We start from the raw sequence: 26,345 nt of genomic DNA, 5'->3' as shown, positions 1-26,345 counted from the left end.
TACTGATTTTATATCAATTTTTCTGAGGCTGCACTTCACTGTCTTCTTATGAATCCGAAATGGATCAAAACAACTTCTTTGTAGGAAAGAATACTTATCCAGAAACACTTTCATATGATGATATAAACAATAAAGTTTCCTGGAACAGTACTTCTTGTGCCCACAGGGTGTATATCTAACAAATCTTGGCCCATTCATCCAGATCATACAGTACAAAGCGAATGCCACATTTTGTTCCACATGTTTTACGACATTCAGATGCTTGTGCTCTACCAATAGTGCAACTTGTTTGAACAAAAGCACCACTAGTACACTCTTCTGCCTCCATACTGACTTTCCACAACAATACTGACCATTCTGAACTAGAATCTTAAAAATATGAGTAACCTGTAATTGTTGCTTGTTTCCTTTGTTGTTCCTGCCTAACAATGACTCATTCTGTCCCTGAAAACTACCATTGTTTAACTTTCTGTTGCCCAATGGTTCCCAACAATTCCTGCAGCTTTATCTGAAACAAGCTGTCTGCATCATCTCTATTACTTGCTAAATCGTGTTAAAAGAAACTTAACCATATAAATTTGTCAACTTTTATTGTACACAAATGCCTTGCAATAACCAGTTGAAATTTTGCCACATATATTATGGTCTACTTATGCAGTGTTTGAAATTTGGCTTTGATATCATTTGTCCCTTTTCTGCTACCACACTTAGTAAAGCCATGTTTTTCAGGTAATCTTTCAAATCTTTGTATTTTTGTGTGCATGTAACTGTGTGACTGATATGGGCAAGACTAGTTCTGTGTGTGTTTAGGCCACATTAAGCTTACCACAAAAAAATTTATACCCTTTTTGAGCAAATTATATTTGGCATAGACGGCACCTACAATATGTACCTTTTAACATATCACTTTTTTAATCACGTTTTGGAGTTTATTTTCCCTCAGAAATATGTTGTTGGTTTTTTATTCATGGAGTGTGTTCTCTAAACGGATGTTACTGGGTGGTAAAATTTTCACTAGACTGTGTGGAATAGTCCTAAAGTTATTAAGACCTGAAGTTGGGTCTGAAGATAGATTGCCAGATGCAGATTGCAATTTCTGTCACGCCACCTTCTTTCACAAGCCATAATTCTGGAACTAATTGGCAGGGGAACTTAAAATTTTGTACATGAGTGTTCCACACTTTGTAGCATTGGTGTACTAAATGTCAGCCAAATCTGAGAGTATCAGCTGGAACATGTTCTCAAATTGGTTGAACTGACATGGAATGACCCACATATGTATTAGTATCAGCTGGAACATGTTCTCAAATTGGTTGAACTGACATGGAATGACCCACATATGTATCAGAAATGCGAGGAATGAAGGAAAAGCAGGTTAGCACGATACAGACTTCAAAGATGAAATTTCACAGAAGCAGAAAAGAGAGAAGCTCATGCAAGAGGCCATAAAATGGGGGTAGAAACATGGGAGACGTCAGGAAGATGGAGTGGCTGCATTCCAAGTAGAGACAGCCAAGGGCACTTAACAGAAACACTGCCACATAACTGCATTATTGTGAAATACGTGACACTGGAAAACGAGCCATCTACAATGCGGTCACAAAAAGTTAATTAACTGCAGAGAATCAATAACTGAATCCTGAACATTTAAGGGACTCTAAACGGATCTCTTCATTCAAAGAGAATCTTTCAAAACAACAGCAATATAATAAGAACTAACTTCATATGTTCCAATTCACAGGTCAACAGGCAGTAGCTCCCAAAGCAACTTTTGAATGAAAATTTACAGAAATTAAAGCTGTGGAAGAGAACAAATATGAGCTTATAGAACATATAATTGCAGTAGTTTTAGTGCCTGCACCAACATATAGAAGAACTTACATTAAAAAGGAATGTAATGACCAATCTGCACCAAGGAGGTTTCAAACGATTATGAAACATGGAAAAATGCAGAGAGAGTTTATTAAAGATAAGATATTCATTACATCACACATTTCAGTTCAATGTAACCTAACAGAGAAATTCCATTTGGCCCATCTCCTGACAACCACAAAAATTTTATCATCACTACGGTTTGACCTTTCAAGCATCATTTGCTTACAGTTGACAATACTGCAGGGAATATGTATCTTTCAATTCAACAATATAGGAATGGTAACTATTTACGAGAAAAACACACTTCGGCTAGATAGGAAAAAGTTTTACAAAATTAACATTATGATGACACTACATGCTCTAAAAGCAATGTGCAAGATAACAAGTGTGTCATTACAGTCATGGTGCAGTTTTAGTCTCTCTCAGAAAAGCAATGAAACAAGAAAGATATGTGAAACAAAACTGAAATGAAAGAAACTCTCCAAGTGTGCCTCCCTTTTCAGCACAGTTCAATATGGTTTCAATTTGTTGGCATACACACATTTAAATGATGTTTCAATTCATCCCACACAACACAAATGTTAGGATACCTAATGTAACAGAGTTAAAAGCCTCTGTGGTTCTGTTTCAAATGACCTACATCAGTACATTTAGACATGTTGCTTCACGTAACAGCAAATGCAAAGTCTTATGGTGTTAGGTCTGGGGGATGTAGTGGCCATGACTAAAAACCAGCCCTTCCTATCCACCTGCAAGGAAATTTTGTAATCAGAAACTCAAACACTTGTGTGCAGGGTAGTGTAGAGGAGTGCCACCTTGTTTAAACAAGGCAGCTTCTGGAAACTGTGGCTCTGCATACAATTCTAACATCTCAAAAGTTACCCCACAAGCAAAAATGGGAATATTAAGTACCATGAGACAGGGAACACCACACTTTCACCTTAGGTTGTTACATTTGTACTCAATGTAGGCACAAGGATTTTCAGAAGCTCATTTTCTCTAGTTATAGCAATGCACATGGCTGACAGACTGACCACCTCATTGCTAAACACAATCATCTCCATAAACCTATCATCATGGTCAATCTCATTAAGCATATCTGTAACAAACCGGAATCATTTGGGTCTATCAGTTGGAATGATAGCAACCCAAAAAAGGAGATGCTTCTTTGAAATCTTATTAATTGCAGTCTTTTTAAATCTTGAGCACATACACACACTGATTTTGGGGGGTTCCTTTAGTAGTTATCCCATATAACTTCTACAGAATCTTCGCTTACCAAAGGCCTAAGAGAAGAGAGTTTGTCCAACAAACTGCCAGTATTCCTTATTCATCGATTAATGTTATTTCTATGTGGTGGCTTTGTTGTATATGCAAGAATATTCATGCTTAACATTGGTAACAATTTCAAATTTAGCTAGCCACAGAACACACTGAACTTTCCTCTGTACCATCCACACCACAACTGACGTGGCTTGTTCTGCTGATGCTACACTGTTCATTGTATTGCACTGATCACCTGTGCATGCATACAACTGATTATCATACTATAATTTCTGTTAGCCACAACAAGTGTTCATAATTACACTGACTGTACAGACGCATTGTATTTTGAATCAATTTCATTGAAAACAAACTCAGAATATATGCCCAACATACTGAAGCAAAAACTTTCACTACAAACGTTCCAAGATCACATACTCGTTACTAGAAGAAGTGTCTGTGATAGAAAAAACTTCATTGCTGCAACTTCACAGCTGCAATCGGTTCTTCGGCGTTCTATTCACAAAACACCTGCCTGACTGAATGACTTAAGGAATTGATCAGAAGTTATAGATGAGAAAAACCTTCAGTCGCCTTAGTGCCCATTACACATCAATCACAAATACATTTCAAGTAAAGCAGATTACATTCACAATACACAATTTTGAAATTATTTTCAGAACTCACCTTACGAATATACACATCATGGAGAGGGTAAGTACCCTGGCACGCTTTTTCAATGTCTTTCGCAATAGAATCAGGAAGGAGTTTGTTGACGACTTCCTTCAAATCACTCTGTGCCACATCACGCGTGATAAGCTCTACCATCTTTTTCCGGATTGCGCGGACCTGCAAATTATCATCATACATCAGAAATATGCATATTAAATAAAATTGGCAATAATTGACTGATTAGACTCATTCTGTACATATAATTGCCTGTACTTCTCAAATAACTACTAACACAACTTCATATGGTTTTTCAGACACTACTGCTGCATTTAAATTGCATGCCATGCTAAGCAGTTAAGTTTCTTGCATAGAACTGAATTGTGCTTAAGGACCATCAAAAGTAAATTTGTTAATATGAAGACTAAATTGTTTTACCATCAACCACACTGTAGAATAGTTTTGTTTCTGTAATTAAATATATTTACTTGAGTATGCTGGGCATAGCAGGTTTTCCTGTTGGACATCTGGTCTTTATTTGTGAAGCCAATGCAGAACACACGCAGAAGATATCCATCAGTTGTCTTCACATCAACATTAGCTTCAATCAATGTCTGTAAAGAGGAAAATTATTCAATCAAAGTTCTGTGAATATTTCACTGCACTAATAAAATACAGACACAAAGTTAACTTCAGACCTACCTGCCACTTCTTTACCATACTCCTAAGCTTATCAGTGGTTAGATCCATTCCATGAAAATTTGTAAGCACATATCTTCCCTGCACATCTTCAGCAATGAGGCGGAATTTTCGAAACGAGCGTTCACCATCATCGTCATTCTGCAGATCAGCTAACGACACTTCGAACACTCTGTTTTTCAGACCTTCAGATGCAATTTCTGAAAATAATTGATTTTAAGAAATAGATTATAGCCACAAGGGGCAAGAAATAATCAGCATGGTGTATGCACACTACAAAAATGGTATTAGATCAGTTTTCACCCATTACAAACTGTTTAAAACCTCTCTCTCAAACAAGTAACTGCTTTTCAATCTAGTGTTTGAGAACTGTGTTCAGGGTGTATAGGCGGTCAAGGAAAAAAATTCCTGGATTTTTCCCAGTTGAAAACACACTTTCTCCCGGGTGGAAATACACTTTTTCCGTGGTAAGTGGCATTCTATTTTTTCTCGGACCCGTAACACTAATCAATCCTTTGAATGGTTATGGCTTTATACACCAACGTAGAATTTCTCAGCCCAATAGAAAACGAACCTCAGAAAAAAAGATAATATATTTGGCTTATTTTTGTATTACGAAAGTATAAATTCGAATTCCACCAAACACCGCATGTTACTTTCCGAAGAATTGAAATTGAGATTGCGACGTGCTTTTGTAAGCCAGTCATACCTCATGTCACGTGATCTCACCAGCTAATTAAGCAGATATTCAGAGCTTAGGACCTGCGATATAGTCAGCAAATAGCATTATCACTGTTAAGCAGCGCTTACACACAAATAGGAAAAGTTAATGATGTAAATTAATATACATAGTGTTGCTACAAGAAAAGCAGAGCTTTCACATATAATATTGCCTCGACGACTATTAAGCTGCAAGAGAAGCTAAACTTTCATGTATAATGTATCTTAAAGTGTAACACGCGCAAAAAACGTCATCACATAAATGTGCCAGTGAAATTTTTAATACCGACATAAATGTCTGATCTTCTGGGCTCAAAATTTTTTCTAAATGGTCGTCCTGAAATAGTTTATTTTTAAATGGAGTCAAATGCTCTGTTATTTAAGAAATTCATCACACAGTCTCGCACTTAGTTAATCTTGCGTAAAATGAAATTTACTTTGAAAGTAAAGCTTTTCAATCAATCATTCGCAATATTTTCCCGCGACCTGTTAGAAAGAGGTTCATTTCAACAGTTGCCAGAGCCAGATAACAGGCGTCACCGCGCTTGCGCAGCTACGATGACGCAGGAAGCCCGTATACTCGTATGTGTAAAACATTAAAAGATCTTACATTATGACATAAAAGAAACAAGACATCAGAGGAATTTCGTGAACCATACTAAAATGCATAATTCGGCTTAAAGTGCACATTCGTATATCCAGATTCGGATGTAAATTTTCTTGGGAGTACCAGTACTGTATTATCTCATTTTTGGTTCTTTATTATGGCATAACGCCATACGTACTAGAAGATGAAAACATGCCCTTTTGAAATGCAGTGAACAGTTTAAACTAGCCAATAGTGTGGAATTAAACACTTCGTTTCAAATAAACATAGTGTTGCTACAAGAAAAGCAGAGCTTTCACATATAATATTGCCTCAGCCAAAAAGATTAATAATGCCATATTTCTTCAGCAAACCGACAAAAATTAACTTCATTGCTCTGCAAGGCGAGCAATGCTTGACTGAAATTGCCACCTGAGGCAGACACCCCAGTTTGCTCCCAGTGAATATGGCAGCTTGCGGGCACCAGTAAAATTTTTCCGGGTAGCAACTTGCTTATACAGCTAACAGCCACACTTTTGTAGGCAGAAGCGGGAGAAGGAACATGTGCGACAACTGCACATGTGCACGGCCCCGCCCGCAATTACTCACAAATCTAATGTAAACAGTTACGACGTGATGCTCATTGGAGGCAATTTGTTGTTATGAAGCACTGCGTAGTCTTCCTAAAGCCTTTGACACATTTTGCTACTGGCCGACACTTCTACAAGCACTGTTTTCTTGTGTACATGGTGCATTTCCTTTGCAACTAAAGTTTTTTTCCCCTATCATTCATGTTTTATTGCTGCAGTATTATTCTGCTGTAGCAGGATGCAGTAACATCCTTTGTTAGAGTATTATTTCTTACCAGTCAAAATTACAAAAAATTAACTGAAAACTAAAAAACAAACAAAAAATCCCGGAACTCTAAAAAATTCCTGTTTTTCCCCGGTTTTCTTCCGGATGAAGAAATTCCCGGATTTCCTGGGTCACATACACCCTGTGTGTTTTGACTTGCTCAGTTTATATTTTGTGAATAATCTTTTCACCAAAAGACTCATACTGGTTAAGTAGCTTATTTATTTGCTTTTTATTGAGGTAAGTTCTTTCACAGAATTCATTTCTGTGGCAATATAAAAAAAATCAGTATTTGGAGCACCTTACTAATCAATAACTGAAGTACACTGTCCCCAATTTATTGTTAAATTCATTGCTAATCTCGCTTCTGATACGCTTTTCTTTGATTTACACTTTTAAATTTCATTACACAATTATTTCAAGCATTTATTCTATACCTGTGCCAGAAAAACATTGCACGTGACAGTCCACATTACATCAAGTTATGTTGGCAATACTGTGACAGCAAAGTTGCAACAACTGCCTCTATACACAAAGCAGATGATACAGTTTTCTGTTCTCTCTCTCTCAAGTGTAAGCTACTGGGCAACAACAGTATATATACGAAGTTTGTTTTGGACTTGCTATGACAATGCTAACCAATATGGTATATGGTTTACAAAATAAATAACCTGTATCTTAACATCTCACCCTACATTTTTATAATGGCAACAATGCAATAAATAACTGATATTCATTGCTTTTCATTCATCATTTTACGGCGACAACGGCACAATTTCATCCATCTCCCCATCGTCGTCGTAGTCTGAATCGACACCAAATCTGTCTTCATGGTCATCACAAAAACAAATCAAATGAATGTGTTAGCCCACAATTTTGTGCAAAAATATGCTTCAACCATCAACAATATATGCCTTTTCCAACAAGACGTCATGTTAGTCTACCGCTTTGTGGTGGAAATTTATAATTTTCAACAACTTTTACTGACTTTTCCCATCCCTGAGAAGTTCACTTTCTTTTAATGGCAGTAGTAACTTTGGTGCTACCATAGGATACACTTTTCTGTATTTCCTGCAGTAATAAGCATAAATATGCCTGCATATTGTACCTGTTTTGGAAGAATCTTAAGAGTTGGTGGTAGGGTGAGGCTGATTTGTTGTTCTTTCACCGAGTCGTTAAAAATATATAATACAATCCAGACACCTCTGAATCAGTACAGTTCGTGTCTACATCTTTCAACATGTGATTACACTCCCTCTCTTACTATTGTTTTTGCACTAATTCCAAGAGATGATGATGTTTCCTCCAAAAACTATTGGCAGAAACTGGTGGCTGTCCTTTAATACTAACATGTTCTTTCTCCTGCTCGTAAAACTCACTAGATCTCTCTAGTAACTTTAGTACCTCACTGCCTAGTGGCACACCTTTATGCAAAGTACTTAAGTTTTCTTGATTATCAGAATTTTCTAACCCACAACGAAATAAAGGACAGTACAATATAAGCCCACAGTAGAAACCATACACAATGCACATTATGTTCACACCAAACAAAGCCAGCAATGTGGGAGCTTTGGTGTCCCGACCGGAAGCAACTACCATCCCAGGATTGGTTCATGCCCTACGGCTAGTTACTCATGCTTCTTGTTCTCCACTTGTTACACCGTTATGCTGCTAACTCTAAATGTATATGCAAAGTGCAAAGTTTCAGTGGCCTGGGTATACCTATGGCTAACTTAACATTTGAGGAAATTTCTAAAACAAGCTTGTCACATGCTTGTAACTCTATGACATATTACATAATAGTTACCCTGCAAGTTGTCATAGTTTTATGTTAACAGTATCTTACCCACACTTATACTCATAGAAGGTAAAAAAAATAGTAGTATGAAAATATGTAGAAATAAGTTACTCCACTTACTTGTTCCTTGTGTCCTGTTGACTAGAGTCTTGCCAACTTGGCGGACAGTGAACATCGATGGTGCCTTAACATCATACCAGTCTTTTCTTGTGAATGGATCTACACTGAAATGGGTACACAATAAGGAGTTAAAATGTCAATAAGAACAGAAAGGAACTGCTTTAAATTAAAAATACAGGATGTATGGGGTGAACAACCTCAGCTCAAAGCATTCAAAATCATTTGTGACCAGCTACAGAGAGCAGTATGTCATCACATCTATAATTTCGTATTCACAATCGCTGACTTCACAAACTCTCGACCAAGTTACCACCCCTCATCCTAATCTGGACCTTGGACTGTGATACACTGCAGTTTCACCAAGGTCAAAATTTGAGGGCAGTCAACACTCTCAAACAATACCCACAGGTAAAACATTTGTAAGTATGTAACCATTGTGTAACTACTACCAAATAGTCAGTTATTGTTGGAATTGTGTGAACAATATATTTCGCGTGTGTCGGCACAAAGTGCACTGTGTAAAATAGACCTCTTTGGCATTGTCTAACACTCTTTGTGTGCGCTAATTCTTCTGTTGTGTTCACTGTAAATTTTTTTGTTCTTGAATGTGCAAATATAGTTATTAGTAAAATGTCCTTTTTTCTCCTTAATATTTATTCAGCTGCGCAAATTCCAATAGGTTATGGACCCAGGCTGCATTTGGAATAAGTATATCAATAAAATAGTAGGGACAAAGTATTGGAAAAGTTCCAATTTACGTGAAGTGCGAGTTATCCTTACAAGACGATCGCAATTTTTTTTTCCGCATTATTTTTCGGTGTTCTTTACGGCAATAAAAAGCAAGTTACCGTTAAGAATGAGTGCGGCACAAATTCCACAGATTGAAAGACTTATACGTCGCGAAAACTATGCAGCCTGGAAGTTCGCAGTAGAAGCGTATTTACATTTAGACGACCTATGGGACGTGGTAGATGGGACAATGAAATCCACAGATCAGAATTATTCAAATAAAGACAGGAAAGCAAAATCAAAATTGATATTACTGATTGATTCGGTGAATTATGCTCACGTTGACAAAGCTGCTACAGCGAAAGAAGTCTGGGACAATTCACGAAGTGCATTCGAGGATGGTGGTCTTACGAGAAAAGTAGGATTATTACGCGAGTTAATTACCACTCGTCTGGACAAATGCAAGAATGTAGACGAATACGTTAACAAAATAATAACCACATCGAACCGACTGAGAAACATCAGATTCGAGATCGCTGACGAATGGATAGGAACATTGCTGTTGGCAGAACTGCCCGAAAGGTATGCACCTATGATTATTGGACTTGAAAGCTCAGGTATACCAATCACAGGCGACAGTGTTAAGGTGAAAATCCTGTAGGACGTAAAGAGTGCTCCAAGCTGTTGTACATTGGAGAAGGAAGGTGCGTCTGCTCTCAACTCAAAAAACAAAAAGAAGAAACCGGTGAGGTGCTATAAATGTCAGAAGATGGGACATATTGTGTCTCAGTGCAAAGGAAAAGTAAGCCCAAGATCACTCAGCAAAAGAGGTATGTTACTGATAGCCCAAAGAGAAGGACCAATAACAAAGGTAAGGCACTCATGTTTTTATTCTTTTGGTGGGATGAGTAATCGTGATATGGAATGGATTTTAGACTGGTGCATCTGTGCATATTGTTAAAGATAAATCACTTCTTTATGACATCAAAGATAAGACTCATATGGGAATATCTACTGTTGATGGCAACAAGCTCCGGTGTCACCTGGCTGGGAAACTTGGTTGGGAAACTAGATCTACATGTAAGTGTAAATGGTGAATCAGATATGGTTACAGCACACAATGTTCATTATGTGAAAAATGTGGCAACTAATCTGCTGTCTATAGGGGAAACTGTGAAGAAAGGAAATAGTCACTTTTGACATGAAGGGTGCAAGAGTAATTAGCGGAAGTGGTGAAGTTATAGCTACAGCAAGTAACAAAAGGGGTATTTTTAAGTTGGATACCATTGACAGTAAACATAAAAATGTTAGTGATTCAGTATATTCAGCAGAAGGTTTTTTATGGCACATCTAAATAGAAAGAGTATGTCTATAATAAAGAATATGGTAAAGGGAATACAGAATTTTAGTGTGTCCAAGGATCCTTGTGAGACATGCATAAAGGGAAAACAAGCAAGGTTACCCTTCAAGACTAGTAAGAGTAAATCCACAGAAGTCTTACAGTTAATCCACACAGATGTATGTGGCCCGATGGAGTGTGAATCCATAGGTGGGAGTAATTATTTTCTTACGTTTATTGATTACTCACGATATACTCATGTTTATTTTCTTAGTTCTGAAGACCAAGTGAGGGATATCTTGGAGGAATATTGCAATATGGTTGAAAGGTGGACGGGAAAGAAGATCAAGATCATCAGGTCTGATAATGGGAGAGAATATATTAACCAGAAATTGAAGAAACTTCTGGCAAAAAAGGGAATCAGGCATCAAACTACCATAAGGTACAGCCCATCTCAAAATGGGGTTGCTGAGAGGGCTAATAGGACCATTGTTGAGAAATCAAGGAGCATGATGACTGACGCTGAATTATCCAAAGATTTTTGGGCAGAGGCAGTGTCAACAACTGTATATTTGAACAATAGATCACCTACAGAAGCATTAAAGAATAGAACCCCATATGAGATACGGATAAGAAAGAAACCTAATCTAAGCAATATAAGGGTTTTGTGGTGTGATGCAATGGCACATATTCCAAAACAGCTAAGAGGAAAATGGGATCCGAAAGCTAAAAAGTATATTTTTGTAGGCTATTGTGAAAATTCAAAGGGCTACCAATTAATGGATCCATTGTCTAAAAAGATTGTCAGAGTAGAGATGTAATATTCTTTGAAAATAGAAAGGACTCAAAAGAGAGCAAAACCACTAAGTCAACTGCACCTAGTTCAGAAGGTGAAACCTTGTGTGAGAAAATAGAAAGTGAAGAAGACGACACCCAAGGACCAATGGATACAATTTATGATGACAATGAGTTAGAGGATGAAAAAATGAAGAAAACAATGTAAGGCATTCTTCTCGTGTACCAAAACCGAAGGAATATCCGGATTTTGAGATGTATACAGCACAGTCCTTTAATGATGAGCCAAGAACAGCAGAGTGGCCCAAACTCTCAAGAATGGAAAGAAGTGATGAGAAAATTAGAATCTTTATATCAGAACGAAACCTTTGAATGGGTAGATATGCCAGGAGATAAGAAACCACTGCAGGCAAGATGGGTATTCAATTTGAAGAACCCTGAAAGCTCATCATCAAAATACAAAGCAAGACTTGCGGTAAAAGGATATTCACAAAAACAAGAGGTAGATTACGAAGAAACTTTTTCACCTGTAGTCAAGTATGCATCATTGAGATTTCTTTTAGCCTTGGCAGTAAAACGAAATTTAATAATTCATCATATGGATGTTAAAACGGCATATTTAAATGGGAAATTCGAGGAGGAGATATATGTCATTCCACCAAGGGAAGCCATAAAAACCAGATCAGAAAGTAAAAAGATTTGGCATTTGAGAAAAAGTATTTATGGACGTTGCTGGGATCTATGTCTACATGAAACTCTAATAAATATGAAGCAATCCAAGGCAGATTCCAGCATTTACTATAAAGGGAGAAAAGAAGAAATAATAATAATGGCGATATGGGTGGACGATTTCTTTATCCTGACTGAAAGTGAAGGCCAAATGAGAATTTTCAAGAAACAGCTGCAAACCAAGTTTAAGGTGCATGATGTGGGAGAAGTCAAACGTTATTTAGGTATGCAGATTACAAAGGATGAAGAAAGACAAGAATTGAGCATAAATCAATCATCATACACGGAAAAAATATTAAAGAAATTTGGCATGAGTGATTGCAAACCCATAAGTACTCCAATGGAAGTAGGAGTGAAGTTAAGTGTAAATGAGATTGATGTGGAATGCGACAAGAATGTTCCTTATTTAGAAGCAGTAGGGAGTGTTATATTTGTCTCAAATGTCACAACCCGACATCGCTTTTGCCACCAATGCAGTGAGCAGATATTGCAGAGACCCAAAGGAAAAGCACTGGAAAGCGGTAAAGAGGATATTCCGATACCTAAGAGGAACCTCAAACTGAGTTAAAATACCATAGAGATGGTAACGCAAAACTAGAGGGATATAGCGATGCGGACTGGGGGAGTGAATTGGGAGACAGATACTCCACCACTGGCTGCTGTTTTAAATTAATGGGGGGCCTCACATCATGGTCCTGTCAAAAGCAAAAAACTGTTGCATTGAGCACCGTAGAGGCCGAGTATATGGCACTATCTTACACCACACAGGAAGCATTATGGCTACGAAAATTAATAAGTGGAATAGAATCCAATTTAATTGAGGAACCTACAACCATCTTCTGTGACAATAAGGGAGCCATAAACCTAGCTAAAAATGATGTTACTAGTGCTAGGACAAAGCATATTGATATACGGCACCATTTCATTCGGGACCACAGAGCGACAGAACATTGCCGTGGACTATCTGCGCACAGAAGACATGTTAGCTGACCTTTTGACCAAACCCTTGGAAAGGGAGAAGTTTGAGAAGATTGTGGGACTATTTGGTTTATCTTGTGGAAGCAACACACAAAATATAAGTTCAAGGAGGGGTGTTGGAATTGTGTGAGCAATATATTTCGTGTGTGTCGGCGCAAAGTGCACTGTGCAAAATAGACCTCTTTGGCATTGTCTAACACTCTTTGTGTGCGCTAATTATTCTGTTGTGTTCGCTGTAAATTTTTTTGTTCTTGAATGTGCAAATATAGTTATTAGTAAAATGTCCTTTTTTCTCCTTAATACTTATTCAGCTGCGCAAATTCCAATAGTTATTCAAATTATGTTATTACACTGAATAGGACATGCAACAGCACTACAGCTCCCATACGAAAGCACTTCAAAAAAAAAAAAAAAAACTCTGCACAAAGATGTCAAGGAATCCTTAGAAAACTATTCAACAATTCTACAGGAATCAAATCTGCAAGCAGTAGTACATGACAGGGAGAAGTTTAAAGGGTTGGTGGATGTGTGACAAAGCAAGCTGGGATAATTAATTCCCTCTTGTTTTGCCATCTGCCTCCTTAGAATTCATTTTTTTACGTGAATATTGTCTGCATTTTCATAAAAGAAAAAGATTGGCACTCAGTTTTAAAGAATATAACACCAGATCTAATTTTGTGCTTAGATTTATGTATGTAATTGATTTTCTGATTTATTTTGACTATGCCTAGTTAGTATCTTTTGTTATAGGGCAAAATCTGTGATTGTTTCGTAACTTTAATTCTATTGTTGACATATAAACAAATATAAATTCTATACTAATTATAAACATTTGGAAGATGAAATACTAGTAATCTTGAAGTATCTATTTGGCTTTATTCAAAAACATTAGCAAAACCAGCCCTGAATTAATTCTAAAGTAATTAACAAATATCAAACACTACTTTTGACAAAACTTAATTTCATGATTCAAACAAATAATTTGGCCTAAGTGTTGCAGTAGAAGAAACTGTTATAAAGACGCAATTTTTCAATACATCCAGTTAATTTAATAAGTTAAGTTTCAGTTGTAATTTCTGTAAATTAAACTTCAAACAATGTGTGGTTTCGGCCCCTATTATTGTAAGCATTTACAAGGTGAGAACAAAGTCTTGCCCTGCTTATTACAATTTATTAAAGAATAACTGTTTGACATAATAATTTACATTTGATGCCGTTACATAGGTTAGTGTTACTAGTGTTTTTTTTTTTTTTAAGACCACTTAAGTTAGTAAACTTCAACGTATGCTCCCTGGTAGCTCGGAGAATTTTGAGGCGGTATTCCAGTTCCCACCAGGTGTTTCCTAACATGTTCTGTCACAGTACCCACGGCAGCTTGTATCCTAGCATTCAGTTTGTCAACATCAGCAACTGGTGTGATTAAGACTCTGTCCTTGACATAGCTCCACCAAAAAAAGTTGAGGGGCATAATGTCTGGAGAGAGGATAAATGTCCAGATCGGTGGGTTGGAAGGAACTGTGTAACGCCCTGGCCACCCGCTCTCCAGACACGCCCCTTGACTTTTTTTTCTGGGGCTGTATCAAGGACAGTCTTCGTCACACCAGTTGCTGACGCCAACGAATTGAAGGCTAAGATACAAGCTGCTGTGGGTACTGTAACAGAACATGTTATGAAACACCTGGTAGGAACTGGAATACCGCCTCTTAACATTCTCCAAGCTACCAAGTGAGCACACGTTGAGGTTTACTAATGTAAGTTGTCTTAAAAAAAAAAAAAAAAAAATCAGGGCAAGACATTGTGTTATCCCCGTATATGGGCCTCATTTTTGGTCACAAGACAGTCAGTTCACAGCCGAGTTTCAGACAAGGAACCTGTGTTGCTTAGAATGACAATGTATCAACTTTACAGTGAAATAAGTGTTACACCAATAGGCCACGTGTTAAAGCAATGACAGGGACTGTTCAATTTATCTGAAGGACTGAACTATGTGGTTATGATTTTACTGCTCGTAGAGGTTCAACAGAAAACTATTGTAGCAGTATGTGGAGGTTCACCTGCAAACTATTAATGAGGTTTATCGAAAGTTCAATAATAGTGCACTGGAAAAATAATTATTATTCAGGGGGAGGGGTTTGCAAAGTGAAAGTAAACTACAGTTAAACACACATGTTGGCTATATTATTTACAGTAGTCAGTGTCCAAATTACAAACCCCATTTTCAGCCAGTGTAGCACAGTATATCAACACCGAGGACAACACACTCAAGAACTAAAAAGCAGGCGGAACTGCTACAGATGGTCACTGGTGGCCAGACAGCAAAATCAAACTTATCCTAACAGAAGAAGAACGAACCAGAAGCAGCGAGAGAATGAGAAGGTATTGGGAAGAAAGATGTACAAAACACGCCACATATGATCCTGAAGGGTCCTAACGAAGCAAAAGAAGAATGAAGCCTTCAATTCTTTGTAACAAATGGCCTATATGGTCTGAACAAAAACTTTCTGGGCTAGCATAGTGGTAAATGTTTCCAACACAAACAAATATTTTCCAGATATCTGTTGTCACACAATGTGAAGCCAGATTTAACACACACTGCAGCTGGATCATTACAATCCCCATGCTAAATAGAATATCTGCAAACAATATAAATGGAGACAAAAAAAATCTACTTACCAAGCAGTAGCAAGCTTTTGGAGCCAGCGACTCCTCCTCTTAGCATAAGGCTTGAAGGGGAAGGAGGAGGGATAACGGAACAGCACTGGTGAGGTTTAGGAAATGTGGAGTGTTCAGAAAGGGCACTCAGAACCCTAGTCAGGAGAGACTATCTGATAGGATGAGAAGTAAGGACTGCTTGTTGGAGACTGCACTGGAAGAGGTATGAAAGTCAGAGCTTACAGGTGGAAGATAGGGCCTTGCTTATTACCGTATCTTCCATCTTTAAACTCTCAGGTTTTTAAATCTAGTTCTGTGCGGTCTCCAACAACCAGTCTATCCTCCTCATCCTGTTCAGTAGGTCTTCCCTGACTGGTGTTCTGGGTGACTTTTCTGAACTCTCCTCACTTCCTAAACAGTCCTTCCTTCATCCCTCTTCCTTCCACTCCTTTTGTCAAAAGGAACCACAGACACCGAAAGCTTGCTCATTTACTTAACCTTATATTTCTCCTGCCACTTATTAATGAGTAGATTTTTGTCTAGTCAATTAAGTTATATTTTCAAAAACTGATTATTTTCTTCGATGTATTAATACCATACGTAAGTTAGACAAAAGTGGAAATATGCATCTTCCCTCTTCAGTTTGGAGTCCAAGTAAGAAATGATCAAGGCAAAGACCCAAAATGAGTAGATCGTATTAATGTGAGCTAACGTGAAGGGAGTAACTGATCATACCAATATTAGATGCTGACATCATCCTGTAACAATGTGGTGTGTGTCATAAGGCTCCTTTACATCATGTGATGGAAGCACACACATTTGAATGAGCACTTCCAGGTCATTCATCTGTGTTCACTACCATTCACTTGTACCCATAAACAAGCATTTGCTCCGTTGATGTAACGGGCGAGTTGTGGTGCCCTGGAAATATTCTAAGTTCGGAGTTGGCGTGGTTGCACTGGGGCCTCTCGGCGGGCCGCGGCAGCCACATGGTGCAGAGCGTTAGCTGGAGTCCAGGCCGACTCCGTGGCTGGGAATTCCATGGTGATGCTGTGTCGAAGGAGACATGCCAGGAGTGCCAGATATGGCAGACTTTGCGAAACCACAATGGCAGACATTTCACTGTTCATATAGAAATTAATAATAGCCACAGAAATCATGATACCTTAAGAAGAAACACGTATGTTACCATTATTTGCACAACGATTCTGATGGTGTAATCATATTTTCAATATCATTATTAGTTTAAAGTTTAGTATCTGACTAAATTATACAAGTAACACCCAACAACGAATTTCCAAAATCTAAATGGTTCATCCGATTTTGTCAATCAACATGTCTTTAGAAAGCTATTAGTGTAAACCTAAATTGGCATAAATTACAGGCATGTAACTTTAACATTACATGAGTTATTGGAGATCAAAGTGGCCGATCACTATTGATCGCGTCAGACCTTAAGTACTCCAGTGCCTCTCCCTGGAGGCACCACCTTATCGTAGCACTGTCCGTGCGGGTGGGAGAGTTTGTGTGTTCCTGTGATGCTGAGAGCTATACCGGTGGTAGCGTAGCTACTTGCAGGTTCAACCTAGCAGGTCAGGTCTCAGCAGAGGAGCCAGACGAAGTGTGCCTCACAACGACCTACCGTCCTTTCCTCCCTTTCCCTTCCAGTCCCTTCCCTTTCCTTCTGTCAGTCTCTTCATCGGTGTAGGAGGCAGGTAATATCAATAGGTAAACACTCACGGCTTCTGTACCGACGAAGCAAGGCACCTGTGATGTGCCTTAAGGGCGTATGTCAGGATACTTCCAGTGGCATATGGCCATTCACTGCATCCCCTGCCTCTTGCCAGTCGTATCGCCCCTACGATCCACTGCCAACCAGAGGCAGAGGACAAGAGAGTGGATCTGCATCTGCTTGTCCACTTTAAATACCTTCACGCGCAGATGACTCCGGCAAAGTTTCAATGGACTATGAGCTTTGAAAGTCCTGTGGCGATGGAGTACTGATGGTGAAGCAAGGGTTTGGTGTACCTGAACCTTAGTTGGTGCTCTGCACGTTAGGCGGTCAGACGATGATGGTCATTCTGGTACTCGTGAGAGACGGGAGGACTGGTTCGGCAGCTTGTCAGACGACAAAGCAGCCCTATTTAGGATCGCTCTGCTTTCCCTAATCCAGGGAGGGGCCTAGAAAAGGTGGCCTAAACATAGCCCGTCACAACCCAGCACAAGTGACAAACTGCGGTCACTTGTTCACTAACATATGTGGTCAAAAAAATAATAAAATAAAAAGTTACCTTAAATATCTAATGATAGGAGTCTGGAACGTCCGTACTTTACAGGATAACAACCATAATCAGTGATCAGAGAGAAAGACAGGACTTATCGCAAGGGAATTGGCTAGATATAACATCGAAATTACCGCCATAAGTGAAACACATCTTAGTGACTCTGGACAGTTATGTGAACCGCTCGGATGTTATACCTACTACTGGAGTGGAAAATCATCCACTGAAAGGGCGGAAAGTGGGGTAGGCTTTGCCATACGCAATAAATTGGCATGTTCACTAACAGAACTCCCAAAAGGTATCAGTGACAGAATAATAACACTCAGACTTCACCTGGCATCTAAGAAATATCTTCACTTGATCAATGTATACGCACCTACATTGCCATCTCCGGATGAAGAGAAGAACGAGTTCTACCAAGACCTCCGACATGTCCTTAGGGATATTCCTTCTGCAGATAAACATCTGTTACTTGGTGATTTTAATGCTCGTGTTGGGAATGATTTCAGTGCTTGGAATGGAGTCCTCGGTCACCATGGGATTGGAAAATGCAACTCGAATGGTTTGGATCTTCTAACTCTATGTGCAGAGTTTGAACTCTGTCTGACAAATACATATTTTCGTCTGCCTGAAAAATATAAAACGATATGGATGCATCCGCGATCGAAACACTGGCACCTTCTGGATTATGTGATAGTACGGAAAAAAGATCTTGGTGACGTACTGGTCACACGTGCAATGAGAGGCACTCAGGGATGGACAGACCATCGACTCGTGAGGTCCAAATTAAAGATAACTTTGAACGCACCACGCCGAGCTTCACACAAAATACCAACAAAATTGTCCTGCAGAATCTTGGCCAATGATCAGACTATGAGAGCGAAATTGGACAAAAAATTTGGTGTCGATGGCCTTTTGATATCTGAATCTGCCCCTGTAGATGAACAGTGGAGTGCATACGCTAGCAGACTGCGTGGCTGTGCTTCAGAAGTCTTGGGAAAGCCTCAGAAGAAGCACCAGGACTGGTTTGACGACGCAGATCCAGAGATCAGAAAGCTAATTAATGATTTCAGAACCTCTCTTCGCACCCCTAATGATAACAAGCGTAGAGCAGCGCATTACAATCTGAAAGTGAAGGTACGTGCTCTCAAAGACAGTTGGTGGGCAAATAAAGCAAATGAAATACAGTTATATGCCGACACACACCAAACAGGCAGATTCTTTGAGTCCCTGAAAACTATCTTTGGTCCAAGAGTTGGGAAGATAGCACCAGTCTATAACAAAGATAAAAGTTATCGGCTGACGCAACAGAGTGACATCCTGTCTCGGTGGGCGGAACATTTTAATGACGTTCTTAATCCCGACCATCAGACAACCGATATTCCATACATAGAAGCACTTAAGACCTGCCAGTTGAGGAACAACTTGCGGATGCCCCTTCCTACGATGAATTCATTTCAGCACTGGCTCAGCTGAAAAATGACAAAACAGCAGGATTAGATAACTTGCCATCAGAGCTATATAAATATGGGGGGCCAAACATCAAGAAACCATTGTTTGCTCTGATCTTAAGGATTTGCGAGTATGAAATGATTCCACAAGACTGGAAAGATGCTTGTATTTCCAAGATCTATAAAGGCAAGGGTGACATATCAGACTGCAGCTCCCACAGGGGCATTTCTCTTCTCTCAGCAGCGGGAAAAGTCCTTGCCCACATAATTAACACCCGGTTAACACACTTTGAAGAAAAACTGCTACCAGAGACCCAGTGTGGCTTTCGCCCAAACAGAGGCACAGTGGATGCCATATTTGTTGTCAAACAAATGCAAGAGAAAAGTTTAGAGCAACATCGGCCTTTGTTCATGTGCTTTGTAGACCTGGAAAAAGCTTTTGATCATGTCCCACGGGAAGCTCTCTGGATCATACTAAAGAAAACTGGGTGCCCTGACAAAATTGTCAGTTTTATTCGGAAGTTTCATGAAAACATGATGGCAAAAATCCGCCATGAGGACAAGCTCTCAGAACAGTTTCCCGCGACATGTGGTGTAAAACAAGGCTGTGTTCTGGCTCCCACACTCTTCTCACTTTACTCCGCAGTTGTTAGAGACGCGACCAAAGCCTGTAGTAATCAAATTAGTCTCGACACAAGGACAGACAGAAGTGTCTTCAACATCTCTCGCCTCAGAACAAAAAGTCATGTAACCAAACTATCCATCTTAGAGAGTCTCTACACGGATGATTTATGCATGATGGCCAATTCTTGCGAAACTCTTCAGACTTCTATAAATTTGCTAAATGCCTCCTGCAGAAGATTTGGTTTAGCAATTAGCATCACTAAGACGCAAGTTCTCAAACAGCCACTTAGAGGTCTTAATGCAGATGACTCCAGTATTGAGGTAAATAACAAACCCTTGCAAAATGTGTCAAATTTCAAATACCTGGGAAGCCAAATTAGAAGTGACAACAGCCTGACAACGGAAATCGCAGCGTGTATAGCCAGCGCAGCCTCAGTCTTCGGTAAGCTTAATGACCGAGTATGGAAATCACATGATCTCAAACTACAAACAAAAATTGCAGTCTACAAAGTAGTAGTATTATCCACCTTATTCGATGCCTCGGAAACCTGGTGCTGTTACAAAGCTGACATTAAGAAGCTAGATAAATTTCATCTTCGATGTCAGATCAATTCTGCGCATCAAATGGGAAGATCGTGTCCCAAACACGGAGATTTTCCGCCGCGTGAAACTCGCTGGTATTGAAGCTTTAATAATGAAACATCAACTGAGATGGAGTGGTCACATAGAACGCATGGATGACAGTAGGCTACCTAAAGCGGTGTTCTACTCGCAGCTCTCGTGCGGGAAGAGGAGGAAAGGTGGTCAACACCTGCGATATAAAGACACCATTAAACGCCACCTTGCAGCCTGTGGCATTCCAAGCAACCGTTGGGAGGAGCTAGCATTGCGCCGATCGAAGTGGCGATCAACTGTACATAAGAGCATCGAACAATTCGAGCAAAAGCGTCTAATGAACCTGGATGCTAAAAGAGAGCTCCGAAAATCTCAGCTCAAGCCTGTCTACATGTATACTTACAACTCTGCTGGTCAACTTCACTGTGCTTCATGCAACAGGATATTCAAAGCGAAATTCAGATTCGCGAGCCACATCCGAGCCTACCACAACAAGGACAGAGAAGACTGACGGAGTCGCTGTTGCCGGACATGGCGAGGAGGACGACATCACCACCACCACCACCACCACCACTCCAGTGACAAAAAACAGTAGCAGTATGCTTATAAATATATCCATCTATGTCTTTGTTTGTATCTGATACATGCTATTCATTAAGAAATTGGTCAATTATTTACTGTGTTTTTGAAAGCACAGAGACGTTAGGCTACTGCCCTACTTTTGCTTGCAATTTCTTTGATATATGTCTACTTAATTTGTTTATGTATTTAATAATGTGTGTTAGGGCGTGTTTATGGTCCAGCTGTAGGTATATTTATTTAATTTCAAGTTATTTAAATGTAAATCCAGTATTTCGAAAGCGTTTCATTATGTTTGTGGATGTGCATTGGCTTGAAGACGCGGTGGGAGTGATCTAGCCAATCACAGTGCTCGTGAATGGGGAGACTGGATGGAAGTAGAACAGTATGAGAGAGGAAAGAGGAGTTCTGGACACTACACACAGGACACTGGGATTCTGGATGTGACGGCACGACACACGGTTGCGGCAGAGACTTTGAGAGTGTGTAGCAGTTTGCACGTGGTCGCGGCTGATAGAAATACTTTGGAGTGCCGACTTGTGCACTTGTGAGCTTTCCGTGGCTTCTACAGTGAAGTGAATGTCTAGAGCTATGTTGTTGTTGTTCATAACTAATCACGTGCAGTAGGAATCTATTGTTTCCCGGATATTCAACTTATATTTTATTTAATTGCTGGACCATCAACACCAATAAGTGTTTTGCAGAAATATACCACATTCTCAAAAGTACTACTATTGTACTAATTATTTAAAGTCGTTAAGAAAGTACCTGCAGATTTTATTTAATTGCAACCTTTCATTTATAAATTTCTATGTTACATGCGCAATTGCCGAGTGAGAGGAACCTATGAGCATTCGATTCATATGTATATTCATATCGTATACTGTAAACTCAGCAATATTGGATTTGTAATGCGGCAACAACGTATCGCAGCCCTTAAACAATGAAACCAGCCAGGAATCAGTGGGTACGTAGTTGAGGGTCACACTTTTTTATAATTTGAAAGCCCACAGCAGGAAGTAATGGAAGAGAAAATTAGAGAACATGGCATGTCAAACCCAGAAATGCTATGTGGTAGAGTTTGGCAGGATCGCCCCACAGGTTTCACTTGCTACTAACAGCCATGATGCCACACTGTGATTGATGAGATATGTCAGCATGACGACTGTGCTGATTTTGACAAAGCAAGCAGAATAGTGTAAGGCAAGAAGAATGTAGGCCTACGTGTCTAAATTTGGACACCAGAGTGAAGTGCTTAGAGGCAGTTAATTTAAAATCAGATCGCATGTTGTAACGGGACATCATCCTCTAGTATTACTCCTCCTGAACAGTAGTTGTTGATATCAATATCATTTTTTTAATTTTAGACTGATTAAATTATCTTAGTTGCTTTTCTAAAAACTCAATTTTATTCACAATATGCTATATTTCAAACCAAAATTTATAAAAAGAATTACTTTATAAAACATTTTAGTTTCTGTTACAATCAATAAGTACTAGTTCTGAACGTACAGTTAAAATTATTTTTTTTATACAAACATCTGAAATTATGAATTATTTACACACTTAAAGTTTCAATTACCAATTACACAATCCTGTACTGCTTACTATGTGTATTTCTGTATTCATTTATGGAATAATAATCAAAATTAATAATGTAATGAAAACTAGTAGGAATTCATTTGTTAAGAAAAATTGTAAACCGTATGGAATATTGTTATTTCCGCACACAGAGAGAGAGTTGTAAGCCTGCCTCTGATGTGATCGGACATATTTCTATATAATGGGTGCAAATAATGTAATTTCGGCTTTGTTAATGTGAAAAATCAAAATACCATATGAAGCACTAAAATGTGAGAAAGTCTGTGGAAAATGTATTTATGTACAAAAATTCTGCAACAACAATCTTTCAAATTATTTAGTGCGAACCTACCATGAGGACCTGATGTTAGATTTTCAACTTCAAGAATCAGATCCCCAGACAAGAACAGCAGGCATCTCAACAACTGTTTATTAATTACTTGGACTGGGCATGGTTTAATACGGAGAAAAGATGGAAGAAGGGGGGGGGGGGGGGGGGGGCGGCGCAGATTACAAGGTCCAGCTTTCCGTAACATTATTCCAAAACTTCATTAGTTTCCAAATATAACTTAAGAGGGAAATATTGTAGACAAGCAACATAACCTGAAGAAAAACCAGTACTGAAACTCTGATTATTAATGGGAGACATTTACATTAAAATTGTTTCACATTTGTATAGTTCATATACTTCAAATAGTTCCCCACATCCAAAGTCACATACACAGCTGTTCCAAAACTGTATAGAATAAATTCAAAGAAGTTAATGTCTAAGTATGATTAATGAAATGTGCCTGTACATACAACCCACCACACAAGCTACAAAGAGTGGCATTTCAGCTATGTAACCAGTTATAGTCAATGAACACACTGAGAATGATCAGATCTTCCATATATTTTTAATCAGAATAGTACACAGATTCAGACTTTTCTGTCAAGCAACATTATTGTTTTGTTACTTTTCAATAAAAATAAATACAAAGCTTGTGCTTATTCACCCTGCTCTCACCTGATTGGAAGTATATAATGACTTCTTTTGATAGTTCACTGAATGACCGATACCCAGCAAACCTGAAGAAACACATGGAAATGTGAACTGAACTTCCCCAAAGTGTGTTCTCTTGCACTCTGCTAGCATATACTGTACATTATGAAGAATGCTCATTCACATTCATTCAATTCAGTGTAAACTATGCTAAGTGCACAAACGAAGAAAGCTGACAACATCTCTCTTCCATCTGCAGTAGTTTTCAGAATGTACATCATGGTGACATTTCCATAGCAAAGCCAAAGTTGTGTTATGTTAGAATGAAATTTTGGCTAAGCCAACAAATTTGAATATGAAATTTTAAATGTGGTGACATACTGACTTGCAGCATGGCCTGTGGTCTAGGACAGTTAAAACAAAGTTTGATTACCAGGGTTAAATTTTCCTTACAGCAGCAGTGACATGGTGTTACGATGTTGGCAACGAGTGTCGAATGCTAGGAATTATATGACATTCTTATTATCCCAAACATCTCGTTATGAAATGTTCACTTTACGAAGAACTTCATACAAGAACCTCTCAATCAGAGAGCAGGAACAGCATTAGTTATTTACTTCACCGACCATCGTTGCCAACAACAGCACACTACACAGCTCCTGCCTGAAGTAAAATTTTGCCAGTTACGAATCAACAAAGCAGTATCTTCCACCTCAGTTAATCCAATGGAGGAACATAATGTATTAGGTGAAGACCCTAATGAAAGTCTTTATACACCAATGATTATCAAACTGCTGTCTCATGACATTTCTGAATAGAACTGATTATGCCTGCAACCAAGTACAGTGATTGGCATCAGGTAATTTGCTGTAGATCCAATAGACACGGACCACTACATCTTTGAGCAAATACACACGAGAAATATTTCATTACCACACTGCGAAAAGCTGAAGTAATACCGACACATCCAAATACAAAATTACAGAATTAGGCCAACACACTGAAGTTCAAGATTCCTGATGATTCGACATGTACATACCTTCCTCTCAAATCACGAATTCTAATGAGTGGACAGCTACAACAGAATGTTAAAGTGATACAAAGCCAGACACCATAATGCTTGGTGAGAAATCACAACAGGTGTTGTGTAAGGTTACATCATGACGCCCACTACCGTTCTTGTTCCGTTAACTATCAGTTTATGTGAATTGAGAGGCTGGATTGGTACATTTTGCAGATCGTCAAGGAAACAAATGAAACCACAACAGAAAAACTGTAAATAAAGTTATTATCAAGTTTTGCACTGGCTCAAAAGTTCTTTGGACACGAAACGAGTAAATATACTTCACTTTTTCGTTCACGAACGTCCTACAGGATAATATTCTGAGATGACTGATGACCTAGACAATACGAGTTCCTGGTAGAAGGGGAAGTAATTGGAATTTTGTGTGGGGGTTCAAAGAAACATCTTGTCATATGCTTGACGATGTATTTAAAATCCACAGGCACATTCGTTCACAGATTAAATTAGCGGTGAAGAATCCATTACTTACGATATTTTTACAAATACTGAAAGGAAAATGAATTTCACTGTCTTAATTCACATACCGTAGGACTAATTCTGACAACAAGGAGCAGTTCAGTGTACCAGTATTTGATCTACTTCATGCTGTTCTGCATGTTACACTATGCGAGTGTTGAAGTTATGAAACCATTCCGTTTTACCTAAAATTTAATTACTAATCGGACCGATATATTAATACAAACGCTAAACACCACGAGCATAAATTAAACAAAACATCCCAGCGACGCAATAATTCTCTTACAGGAACAAGCATATCCACGCTTTGAAGAATTATCAACGTGCATCGATTAATCACTAAAACGCACAGACATATTAATGAAATAAACACAACCATCATAACAACATCAAATGGACAAGCGCAATAATGTTTACTCACATCTTCTTCTTAACACCTTTCTTTCCTCCTTTCGACAGCCCCTTATTCTTACCCACCGCCATGATTTCACGTACAACTGGAAGGAACGTCGCCGGAAGCTACTTGCTCGACTCAGCACATGGAGTCAAAAAGTTTCACTGTCGCAGACAATCCCCTTCCGCCTATCGTTGTGCTATCGATACACAACTCAAGTTGGTGAACTCAGAGCCGTTTCAATAATCCCTGTTGAACACCTATAATATGAAAAACTTTATTTATTGAGACCTATCAAATATATTAATTCAAAATATAACTTCATCAAGAAATAACAGCCATTGAACAAAAAAGTTCATATTAAATATAGTAGTCTTTATAACTATCATAATATTGATATATATTGAAAAATATTTTACTTGTGAATGCACAGTATCATTTTGTAATCACAACTAAACACTCAACAATAATAAATCATAAAATTCTTGGC

General features: G+C 38.7%; 1 protein-coding gene across 1 annotated transcript in view; it reads right to left on the bottom strand.

The window, feature by feature from the left end:
* LOC124544934 (40S ribosomal protein S3a) overlaps positions 1 to 26,038 on the bottom strand; it is a 36,451-nt gene extending 10,413 nt beyond the window's left edge. Inside the window, exons 1-5 of the mRNA XM_047123681.1 lie at positions 25,883 to 26,038; positions 8,586 to 8,689; positions 4,510 to 4,706; positions 4,296 to 4,421; positions 3,826 to 3,987 (exon numbers count right to left, since the gene is read on the bottom strand). Of these exons, the coding sequence (XP_046979637.1) occupies positions 3,826 to 3,987; positions 4,296 to 4,421; positions 4,510 to 4,706; positions 8,586 to 8,689; positions 25,883 to 25,944 (651 nt within the window). The 5' untranslated portion in view covers positions 25,945 to 26,038. The remainder of the gene's footprint in view (positions 1 to 3,825; positions 3,988 to 4,295; positions 4,422 to 4,509; positions 4,707 to 8,585; positions 8,690 to 25,882) is intronic.
* Between the last annotated feature and the right edge of the window lie 307 nt (positions 26,039 to 26,345).

Source organism: Schistocerca americana, chromosome 8, assembly GCF_021461395.2.
Source record: "Schistocerca americana isolate TAMUIC-IGC-003095 chromosome 8, iqSchAmer2.1, whole genome shotgun sequence".
NCBI classification, from domain to species: Eukaryota; Metazoa; Arthropoda; class Insecta; order Orthoptera; family Acrididae; genus Schistocerca; species Schistocerca americana.
The sequence above is the reverse complement of the archived record's forward strand: the minus strand, read 5'-3'. Positions and strand labels throughout refer to the sequence as shown.